General features: G+C 51.0%; 2 protein-coding genes and 1 non-coding gene across 4 annotated transcripts; 2 read left to right on the forward strand and 1 right to left on the reverse strand.

The window, feature by feature from the left end:
- Positions 1-3079: 3079 nt before the first annotated feature.
- COX6A1 (cytochrome c oxidase subunit 6A1) lies at positions 3080-5649 on the forward strand. Of its 2 annotated transcripts, none has more exons than XR_011385092.1 (3): positions 3080-3541; positions 3695-4255; positions 5393-5649. XR_011385092.1 is itself a non-coding variant. In NM_001170883.2 (3 exon segments), coding segments are annotated over 3 exon segments (330 nt in total). In that variant the 5' UTR covers positions 3404-3438; the 3' UTR covers positions 5477-5640.
- LOC127484773 (U6 spliceosomal RNA) lies at positions 4915-5019 on the forward strand. The gene has a single exon (XR_007911983.2). It is a non-coding gene; the product is annotated as a U6 spliceosomal RNA (small nuclear RNA).
- Positions 5650-7380: 1731 nt separating the features above from the next.
- On the reverse strand, positions 7381-10936 carry TRIAP1 (TP53 regulated inhibitor of apoptosis 1). The gene is made up of 2 exons (XM_017349516.3): positions 10750-10936; positions 7381-8271 (listed from the first exon to the last, which is right to left on the reverse strand). The coding sequence occupies exons 1-2, from the start codon at positions 10894-10896 to the stop codon at positions 8188-8190; spliced, it is 231 nt and encodes a 76-aa protein (XP_017205005.1). The 5' UTR covers positions 10897-10936; the 3' UTR covers positions 7381-8187.
- Position 10937: the final 1 nt, after the last annotated feature.

The following is a 10937-nucleotide window of genomic DNA, read 5'->3' on the forward strand; positions in this document are numbered from 1 at the left end:
CCAAGGTGGCACCAGAGTGTCTGACCTGGGGAAAGGGGTGGGCATTTACTGAGGCGGGGAGGACAATTTAAGTGCCCGGCACAGACACGGACACTAAATGAGTGCTCAATAAATACTAGATATTGTGACGGATGTTGTGGTGTAGCGAGTGAAGCTTGGCACATCCACATTCCACATCCGAATGCCTGGTTGCACCCCAGCCACTCTGAGCCAGCTGCCAGATAATGCACCTGGGGACAGTGGATGATGGTCCAAGCACCTAGGTCCCTGCCACCCACATGGGAGACCCACATGGAGTTCCAGGCTCCTGGCTTCAGCCTGGACCAGCCCTGGCTCTTGCAACCATTTCGGGAGCAACCCAGTGGATGGAAGATCTTTCTGCCTCTTCTCTTTCTCTGTCATTCTGCCTCTCAAATGAATAAACAGATAAATAACTCTTTTAAAAAATTGTTCTTTTTTTTTGTAGTGCTAATTGTGGTTTTCTTGTCTCTTAAATTCAGTCACCCAAGACTTTGCATACGCTGAGCATACCTGTCAATAGCATCCATGCTAGAGCCAGTGCTGTGGCACAGCAGGTTGAGCCTCCACTTGCAGTGCTAGCATCCCCAAATGGGCACCAGTTGGAGTCCCGGCTGCTCCCTTCTGATCCAGCTCCTTGCTGGTGCACTTGGGAAAGCAGCAGAGGACAGTCTAAGTCCTTGGGCCCCTGCACCCATGTGGGACACCTGGAAGAAGCTCCTGGCTCCGGATTGGCCCAGCTCTGGCCATTGTGGCCATTTGGGGAATAAACTGTCAGATAGAAGATCTCTCTCTCTCTCTCAAAAATAAAAATAAAATAAAGTGAATCACAGTCCGGCACGTGACAGCCAGAATCTCTACACAGCAGTCACACCTGCAAGGTGTATGGAGCCCTGCGAGAACAGGAACACTGGTTGAATTCTTCCCATATTCTAAGCATTTGGTATTTCTTAGTCATCTCTTCGTCACCAGAAGGCAAGCTGTGTGACAGAGACAGCGAACACGGTGGCTCTGTAGACTACTGCCCACCCCTGGCACACGGAAGGCACCGTGTTAAACAAATTGCCGTTGTTACAGATGGAAGTTGAGTAACTTCCCAAGGTGGAGCTGGGTGTTAACAACTATTTGCTGGGTGAAGGGATGCGCGCATGCGTGTTACAGTCCCATGCACTGGAGAGGCAGCCGCATAGCGGAGAGCGGTGGCACACCCGAGATCCGGACCCAGGACTTGCTGATCCTTGAGTTGGCCCTTCCTGTGGCCACACGGTGGGGCCTCACACACCTCTGGCTGTGCTTACAGATGCTTAGGGATTTTATGTTTCTGATTACACCACGAAGTGTAAAAACGTGGGCTACGCAGGGAGAGACTGAAGGCTAGACCAGATTATGAAGCACTAGAAAGACGAGCCCCAATTTTTTGAAGATTGTTGTTTATTTGAAAGGCAGAGAGACAGGGGGGAGAGAGAGAGAGAGAGAGAGAGAGAGAGAGAGAGAGAGAGAGAGAGAGAGAACCTCCTACCTACCAGTTCAATCCCCAAGTGCCTGCAACAGCTGGAGCTGGGTCAGGACCTGGGAACTCCATCTAAGTCTCCCACACCGGGGGGGGGGGGCGGGGGGCGGCGGATCGAGTACTTGAGCTGGCACTGCTGCCTCCCAGGGGTGCTGTGGCGGGAGCTGGAGTCGCAGTGGAGCTGGAACCCAGACCCAGGCACTCCTACAGGGGACGCAGTGGCCCAAGTGGCATCTTCACTGCTGGCCACACGTCCGCCTCTGATCCCCAATTTTCGTCTTCATGAAACTGTATGACCTTGAGGCGTTCACTTCTTATAACTTCCCCAAAGTCACAGAGCTTGTAAGGGGACGAGATGTGAGCCCAGTCTTCCCACACGAGGGCCCCTGTTTGTTCTACCTGACGCAGCACAAGGAGTCTTGGGGGTCTTCAGATATACTTCCCAGTCACTCCTTCCCCCACATTGCTCAACTGTGTGTTCACTCACAGAGGCATTTTGGGGGAAAGGGATTCAAAGCTTTCATTACATTTTTCTTTTTTATACATATTAACATTACAAACAAGGAATATGCACTTCACTGTTGTAGCTTGATGACCTTCCCTCATTTATAAAATTATTTATTTATTTATTGGAAAGGCAGAGTTACAGCAAGAAGAGAAGAGACAGAGATCTTCCATCTGCTGGTTCACTCCCCAAATGGTCGCAATAGCCAGGGCTGGGCTGGGCCAAAGCCAGGAGCTTCTTCTGGATCTCCCACGTGGGTGGCAGGGACCCAAGCATATGGGCCATCTTCTGCTGCTTTCCCAGGCATATTAGCAGGGACCTGTATCAAAAGTGGAGGGCCCAGGGGGCTGGGGCTGTGGCGTAGCAGGTAAAGCCACCACCTGCAGTGCCGGCATCCCATATGGGCACTGGTTCAAGACTGGCTGCTCCACTTCTGATCCAGCTCTCTGCTTTGGCTTGGGAAAATAGTAGAAGATGGCTCAAGTGCTTGAGCCCCTGCACCTACATGGGAGACCCGGAAGAAGCTCCTGGCTCCTGGCTTTGGGTTGGCCTAGCTCAGCTGTTGCAGCCATTTGGGGAGTGAACCAGTGGATGGAAGATCTCTCTCTCTCTCTCTGCCTCTGCCTCTCTGTAACTCTGCCTTTCAGATAAATAAATAAATCTTTAAAAAGAAAAAAAAGTGGAGAGCCGGCTGAAAGAAGTAGGGGTATGAATTGTGTAGACAACACTTAACAGATACCAGAATTCCAGGGGAGAGAAATCCAGGTGACCAGAGGCCAAAAGGTGAGGCTGTTGAGCCAGGATTAGAATCCAGATCTTCTGGCACCAATTCCAGGGCTCCTACTGGCTCCAGCTGTCATTCATTCATTCATTCATTCATGCAGCACGTGGTACGGGCCAGGCATGGCTCCAGACATCGCCGTTCATAGATTATGCCGAGAATGCTGCAGTGGCAAACTCCCGGCATCACAGAATGTAAGAACAAAATGATGACGACGATGACGTCAGGTGCCACGAAAAACATAACGCAGAGGACGGTGAGGAAGGGAAGCGGCGCTTCAGACGGGGTGGTTCCTGCTGAGACCTTCCAGCGTTGTCCAGGGACTCCAAGGCAGGGAGCGGGGACCGCAGGGAGACCCGGCGCACACGCATGCGCACAAAGGGAAGGCGCGGCTCGCAGCGGGGGTGCCGGCATCACGCTCTTCCTATCTCGGTGTCCCCATTTCTCCCTCAGGATTTTGGCAAGGACTCGGTCGCTCTGGGTGACAGTGCGCAGACTCCTTGGTGCCTGTTGATGCGCGTGAGCCGTCGCCCAATAGGAACTTCTTTTTGAGGTTGTGGTCCCACCCACCCCCGAGCCCTTTTCTTACTTCCGCTTCCGGCGCTCGGGCGGTCCAGGAGGAAAATGGCGGCGGCGGCTTGGTCCAGGGTTTCTCGGCTTCTAGGTCGGTCCCGCCTCCAGGTGGGGCGGCCTATGTCGAGCGGAGCGCACGGCGAGGAGGGCTCAGGTACTGGGGCTAGCTAGGGTCGGGGCGGGTCTCGGCCTCATTCAGTCGAGGCCGGACGGGACCATGACCTTGGCTGGAGGCCTTGGGGAAGGAGCGTGCGAGGCGGCCGACCCCCGGCCCTGCCGGGGCTGAGCGGCTGTGGCCCCTCCGCAGCTCGCATGTGGAAGGCCCTCACCTACTTCGTCGCGCTCCCCGGCGTGGGCGTGAGCATGCTGAATGTCTACCTGAAGTCGCACCACGAAGAGCACGAGAGACCCGAGTTCATCGCCTACCCCCATCTCCGCATCAGGTCCAAGGTACGCCCCTGCAGCCTCTCCAGGCACCCCGCTTTCGTTCTGAAATCCAGGCCGAGTTCCCTGATAATCATTTCCAGGGGGCTTTGTGGAAGACCCCTTGTGTGTACGATTTTAAGAGCTTTTGCGACAAAGCCGTATTTGCACGAACTCTAATGCTGCGGCCTCGTACGAGCCCTCCTAGTCCAAGCTCTTCCTGTGCCGGGCGTGTGCCTCAAGGTCACGCACTGTGTCCCTTTGCCTGGGTCCTCCACCTCCTGCCTTTAGGAGCGGCGTCCCTCGTATAAAATCTGAGGTTTGGGAATCCCTTCCAGAACGGGAGAGTCGGCGGTTGAGCCGACCCGAGCAGCTGGCGGGTCCTGATGGCTTCCTCTTCTCCGCCTGTTCCTGTCTTCTCTCCCGCTTTGCCCTCCGAATGTCGGTACGGATGTTAAGGTCGTTTGTGGTTCAGCGCTTGCTGTGTTTTACACGAGGGCCTCTCTGCCTCTGTAACTGTTACATCGCTCATCGCTTCTGTAGCACTGGTCTCGTAGAACCTTAACCTGGACTCTGGGAGTTCTGAGTCTTTGAGCCCCACCTCCACCCTGGTACGGTAGAGTTAGAAGCTGCACAGCAAGGTTTTTCAACAGTATTGACGTTTTGTGCCGTTTACGAAGTTTTGCGGAGTCCCTGGCTCCTGCCCGCTAGGTGGCAGTAGTGTCTTGCCCCCAGCCCCCAGCCCCCCGCCCAATGTCTGCAAATAGGCGCAGGGGCCCCTGGGTTGGAGACCATGGTCCTAATGCTCTTCAGAGGGGATGGACAAACTACGTGGGGGTTGGATGCAGTTTCCCAGTCCGTAGATCGTTTCAGGTCTGGGATGGAGCCCGGGAATCTGCATTTAAATAAGCTTAAGCATCTCCTCCCCTGTACCCACCGCACCATTCTGATTCGGGTGGTTTGAGGATTATACTTTCATAAACAGCACTAGTTACCAGGGAGAGGCCTAAGAGTGACTAACTTGAGCTTGCTTTTCCTGCTGTCTGCGTTAAGAAGGGCCTCTTTGGTGGCTATTTAAGAGCTTCCTTAAATTGTGGGAAGGCTGTGCTGGCTCCGACAGCGCATGTGCTAAAATTGGAACAACACAGAAGGTTAGCATGGCCCCTGCGCAAGGATGACATGCAAATTCTTGAAGTGTGGCATATTTTTACTTAAACACTGACCAGTAAATAGAATTGGCAGTCGTTCGAGTTATTTACACTCGACGCACTCAGCCTCTCCGTCCCTCAAGTGTGCTGCTATGGAAAACAGCAGAATCACTTGCTGCTATGAGAAGGAGCGACCACCACTTGCACTGTGTGAAAACATAACAAGCAAATGATGGCGCGCTCTCAAGTTTACGGAGTGGAGTCCACCATTAGATGTCAAAATAAAATAGATTTTAAAAAATTATGGGAAAGCTGAAGCATGCCAGTAGCTAACAGACTAATCTACATGTTACGTTTATGTCTGATCTGTCACTGTTAAGTGTTCTTGCGAACTGTTTTCTGGAGTTAATTTGACTGACATCTTCACTCCACAGCCCTTTCCCTGGGGAGATGGGAACCATACTCTGTTCCATAACCCTCATGTGAATCCACTTCCAACTGGCTACGAAGATGAATGACGAGAACCTGGACCCTCACAGGCACCGGGGACCACCACTCTGCATGCGGACCACAGAAGTCTATGGGACCTTAAGCTCACCTTCCTTACTTGTATCAAATGATGACCATTATACTGATCTTCCATCTCTTTGCTTACGGCAGGAGATGGCTTAAATAAATAACTTAAACGTAAGATTGGCTGTGAGTTGACTTGCATTCTTCAGTATGTTTTTCTTTTCTTTTTTTAAAATTTATTTGAAAGAGTTACAGAGAGAGAAAGAATCTTCATTCTGCTGGTTCACTCCCCAAATGACTCCAGTGGCCAGAGCTGAGCTGATCTGAGCCAGGAGCTTCTTCCGGGTCTCCCACCTGGGTGCAGGAGCCCAAAGACTTGGCCATCTTCCAGTGCTTTCCCAGGCCACAGCAGAGAGCTGGATTGGAAGAGCAGCAGCCAGGACTCGAACTGACGCCCATATGGGAAGCTGGCACTGCAGGCTGGGGCCTTAACCTGCTGCACCACAGCTCTGGCCCCCAGTATGTTTTTCCTAGGCAGTCAGCATTCAGAATATTTCTGGATCTGCAGGTCAGCCCACTTATTTTTAAGATTGATTTATTTATTCGAAAGAGTTACATAGAGAGAGGGGAGGCAAAGAGAGATCCATCTGCTGGTTCACTCCCCGCCATACGCCATAGCACTGGCTCCATTTATTTTCAGTAAGCCCCTTGGTTCCTTGTGCCTGGGGTGGGTAAAGCCAGGGGACCAAGAGTACAGTGCTTGCGGGGCGGAGAAGGGCTGCAGCTTACCCCTGGGGAGTACAGTACCTGTGATCCTTAGAGGAGGTGCTGTCCCTGGGCCTCAGCTGCTGTCCCCGCCCACCAGCTGCAGAATCCTCCCTGCTGTTGGATAATTTCCTCCACAAGTGTCAAGTTCTTACTTTGGGGTAAGACTGCTCTTAGCACCCTGACAGCCGGCAAGTTCAGAGACCTCTGGAGAAATAAAAAATGTGACATAATTCTGCTTATAGCATTGGCTTTTTTCTGTGTTCAAAACTATTTTGTAGCCAAAAGCATTAGGGAGAAACAGTGGTTGGTACAAAGTCACCCTGAAAAGGCAACTAACTGAAAACTGCAGTAGCTGGGGTGGTTGGAAGCACTTTGTGGAGAATGAAGTCAAAATGGGTGAGAAGCGATCAGAAAGAATAGTTCTCCCAGTAGGAATTTTGGATGTTAATCTTGGCAAGACGTGGCCATAAAAGCAGGTTAGCTACGTAACAGAAATAAGAATAGCATTAGGTAACTGAATGTTTAATCAGTTCTGGCAATCAGTGGGTTAGAATGTGGTTGGCTTAGAGCCAGTTTACTGTCAAGGCTCAGCAAGACAGTTCTGTGGTAAGCTTCCGAGGCTACAAGGTATTCTGACTGGCAGTGCAGAGGTGAGGTATGTGGAAATGGTGTGCAAGCCACATTCTGTAAGGAATAATCCTGGAATCTCTGCCTCTTTGTGATGTCCCTGTAGGGCTGTTTTGGTTGTGGCCACTCTGAGTTTAGGAAAGATGTACTTGACTTCAGCCTGCCACCTGAGCTCCCACTGCTGGGTTCCAAATAATCCTTGAGTAATGAATGGGCCTTACTATATACGTAGAATATTTTGAAATTACATTAAGGTCTGGTTGGACAGCTGCATGTGAAGTAGGAATTGGTAAACTAGAGAGAAGACAACAGAATTTAGGCCTTCTGTAAATCAAGTTTCATAGTACAAAGGTAAGACTACTGCAGAAATACATTTTAGAAATCAGTGAGGGTTCCATTTGCCATACCAAACCACCTGGTTTAGACAACTCTTTGCTTTTTCTTCACCTTTAAATTATAAAACAGAAACCCTCCCCAGAGTATGTATGAGCTATGTGTGGTCACAGGCGTGTAATGAGACACTAAATGTTACAATTTATTCCATCTTCATGATCACAGACATTACAGCGCAGGGCAGGTAAACAAGGCCAAAAAAAGCAAATACCCTTTTCCCCTACAGAACCAGAAGCAGCATGTGGCATTTTTAGGGCCTGTAGTTGGCTTAATTTAATGACTCGGGCTGAATGCTGGGCTGGTGAGAGCAAACCTGCAGTGCAGGCTCCTCTCTCATGGCGACTGCAGGTTCTGTATTTCTGAGGTGCAGCATGAGCTCCAAAACCATGACCACAACACTCCTGAAGGTTTCACCTCTGAACCTGACATCTTTTGTTAAGGCAGGGAACTGGTCCTCTGTTCCCAAAGCACTGATCAAACCATGGTGCCCAGACCCCTTGTCAGAGCATTAGCTCCCTGAGAGAGAGAGAGAGAGAGATCCGGGCCTACTGCTTTGATGAAGAATGACCCCAGTACAGTGTATGTCATATCATTCGCAGCAAAAATCAAGAGGTCAGGCAACCTTGATCATCCTGGCTAGTTTATCATTATTTACCTACAAGGTATATTTAAAGCTAACGCTAGACCAAATATTGCACCCATAGTCCCAAGAAGTTGTTCCTCTCAGCACAATGAGTTCCTGCGAGATGCTAGAGCAAGTGAAAGATCATCTCGAAGCAGAATGGTGGGTGGTTCATCCTCTTACAAGTGAGGAAGAAAACTAACCACCACATCAAATCCAATGGTCATCTTCACAATCTCAGTGGACTCATCCAGGGTCCTCAGTTTCCTGATTGGAGGGGCTACAACTGCAAGGTGTCTGTCAAGGTCAAGAAGAGTTTTCAGGCTTTTCTTTGCTATGGCCCATGAACTCCAGTCCTTCAATAGGAATCTCCTTCTCCTTTATTGCTTTCTGGTGAGGGGAGAAAACACATTATAAGGTCTACACGATGCTCAAAGACCAAACTTTGTAAACAAGATGTGATGGTACAAAAGTATAATCAAGGGCTGGTGCTGTGGCATAGCAGGTAAAGCCACTGCCTGCAGTGCTGGCATCCCAAATAAGTGCCGGTTCGAGTCCTGGCTGCTCCACTTCTGATCCAGCTCCCTGCTAATGTGCCTGGCAAAGCAGTGGAGGATGGCCCAGATCCCTGGGACCCTGCACCCACGTGGGAGACCTGGAAGAAGCTCCTGGCTCTATCAGCTCAGCTCCAGCCACTGCAGCTGTGGGAAGTGAACCAGTGGATGGAAGACTCTCTCTGTCTCTACCTCTCTGTGTAACTGTCTTTTCAAATAAATAAAATAAATCTTAAAGTAAAATCAAACTATGCTATACAGACTCAGCCATGGGGTGGGCATTTTGCCTGGCAGCTAAGATGCCCGAGTCCCCACATCCCACACTGGGTACCTGGGTTTGATTCTCATCTCCAATTTCTAGATTCTGACTCCAGCTTCCTGCTAACGTAGATCTCAGGAGGCAACAACGATGGCTCAGGTAATTGGGCGCCTGCCACCCGGAGAAGAGAATGAGTTACCACTTCCTGGCTTTGGCTAGGTTGCAGACATTTAGGGAGTCAGCAAACAGATGGAGTGCCTCTCTCTGCCAAATAAACAGGATTCACAACCATGCTGCAGGTCATTTATTTATTTATTTATTTGAATAGCATGTGACACACAGAGATAGATCTTCCATTTGCTGGTTCCCAAATGCCTGTAACAGCTGGGGCTGGCCCAGGCTGAAGCCACGAACCAGGAGCTCCATCCAGCTCTCCCAGGTGGGTAGCAGGGACCCCAGTAACTGGCCCATCATTTGCTGCATTCCCAGCTGCATAAGCAGGACGCTGGATCTGAAGTGGGTAGCCCAGACTCAGCCAGCACTTCACCATGGGATGAAGGTGCCCCAAGCGGTGGCTTAACCTGCTGCACCACAACACCTGCCCCAAACCACACATTTATATTATTGTTTATCCAGATCACTTTTAAACAGACAGAAGTTCTATTATGAAGCAACCAAGTGTAAAACCAGAGAAATTAAAAGAGGAGTTGTGAGAAGCCATTAAAATTCAAAAATGAAACCTGAATGACAAGTCTCCCCCTTTTCTTTGTGACAGACATGGGTACAAACATGGGTGCCAGGACTTCTTGGCTGTGACCTTGAGCCGACCTCACTTTCCTCGTCAGTAACGGGTAAAGACAGCAACCATCTCACAGTCAGTGTGAAGCTGACTTCGGTTACCCTCTTGGGAAGGCCTGGCTCAGTGCTACTGTAACTCAGAGCAGTTCCACATCCACTGAGCCTGCATGAAAATTTCATAGCCGCAGCTAAGGACTGCTTGAGACAGACATAGGCCAAGAAAAGGATTTTACGCCGGCGCCGCGGCTCACTAGGCTAATCCTCCGCCTTGCGGCGCCAGCACCCCGGGGTTCTAGTCCCGGTTGGAGCGCTGGATTCTGTCCCGGTTGCTCCTCTTCCAGGCCAGCTCTCTGCTGTGGCCCGGGAGTGCAGTGGAGGATGGCCCAGGTGCTTGGGCCCTGCACCCGCATGGGAGAAGCACCTGGCTCCTGCCATCGGATCAGCGCGGTGCGCCGGGTATGCAGCGGCCACTTGGGGGGTGAACCAACGGAAAAAGGCAGACCTTTCTCTCTGTCTCTCTCTCACTAACTTTGCCTGTCCAAAATAAACAACGGAAAAAGGCAGACCTTTCTCTCTGTCTCTCTCTCACTAACTTTGCCTGTCCAAAATAAATAAATAAAAAGAAAGAAAGAAAGAAAGAAAGAAAGAAAGAAAGAAAGAAAGAAAGAAAGAAAGATTGATTTTAACAACAAAACGATGGGATCTTCCATAGTGCCTAAAAGCTGGAGAAAGACTAACCCTCTGAGCTGTCAGCCGCTCTCAGTATTGGTTGAGGGTCAGGTTTTGGCTAAGCGGCTAAGCTGCTAAGACGACCGCGTCCCATTATCTGGGTGCCCGGGTTCGTTTTGCTCCAATGCAGACCCTAGAGGCAGCGGTGATGGTTCAAGTAATTGGGTTCCTGTGTCCCAGCCGGGAGACCTGCACTGAGTTCCCAGCTCCAGCCCAACCCGTTAATTCTGAGTGTCGTTTGCCATGGACAAATTACGAACAACTCTGCCCACTGTGTAAGTTTGGAATAAGCACCAAACGAGCCAAAGGATGTCACTGTGCTCTATAAAAAGCAAAACACTGCGAAAATATGTACTTGGCCTTTCAGCGAGGCACCCAGGCGGCTTCGGTGCTGATGGGCGGGGAGAGGGCTCCTGCCGCTGCCCTCACTACGGCCCTCATCCCCGCTCTCGGTTCCAGCCACGGCAAGACGTAAGCAATGTGGCGGAGCCCACGGCAGAGAGCACGGGACGTGGGTCGGCGGCTCACCTGAACGCACTGCTGGTAACGCTTGAAGAGGTCGGTGCACGGGTCCCCAGAGCCGTCCCCCTTGAGGAACTTCTCAGCAAACCAGCGATTGAAGCACTGGTCGTACTCGCGCTTCATGTCTGTACACGCCTCCCCAACGCTGTTCATGGCGATGGCTGCGAAGGAGGCGGCAGGGGCGCACCCTGATG

This window comes from Oryctolagus cuniculus, chromosome 21, assembly GCF_964237555.1.
Source record: "Oryctolagus cuniculus chromosome 21, mOryCun1.1, whole genome shotgun sequence".
NCBI lineage: Eukaryota > Metazoa > Chordata > Mammalia > Lagomorpha > Leporidae > Oryctolagus > Oryctolagus cuniculus.

What these genes read in the sequence shown, in the direction of transcription:
- TRIAP1 (XM_017349516.3), bottom strand. Translation starts at nt 10,896, where the DNA reads ATGAACAGCGTTGGGGAGGCGTGTACAGACATGAAGCGCGAGTACGAC. An exon ending in GTTACCAGCAGTGCGTTCAG is followed by an intron (nt 8,272 to 10,749) that starts GTGAGCCGCCGA and finishes TCCCCTCACCAG; the next exon opens with AAAGCAATAAAGGAGAAGGA.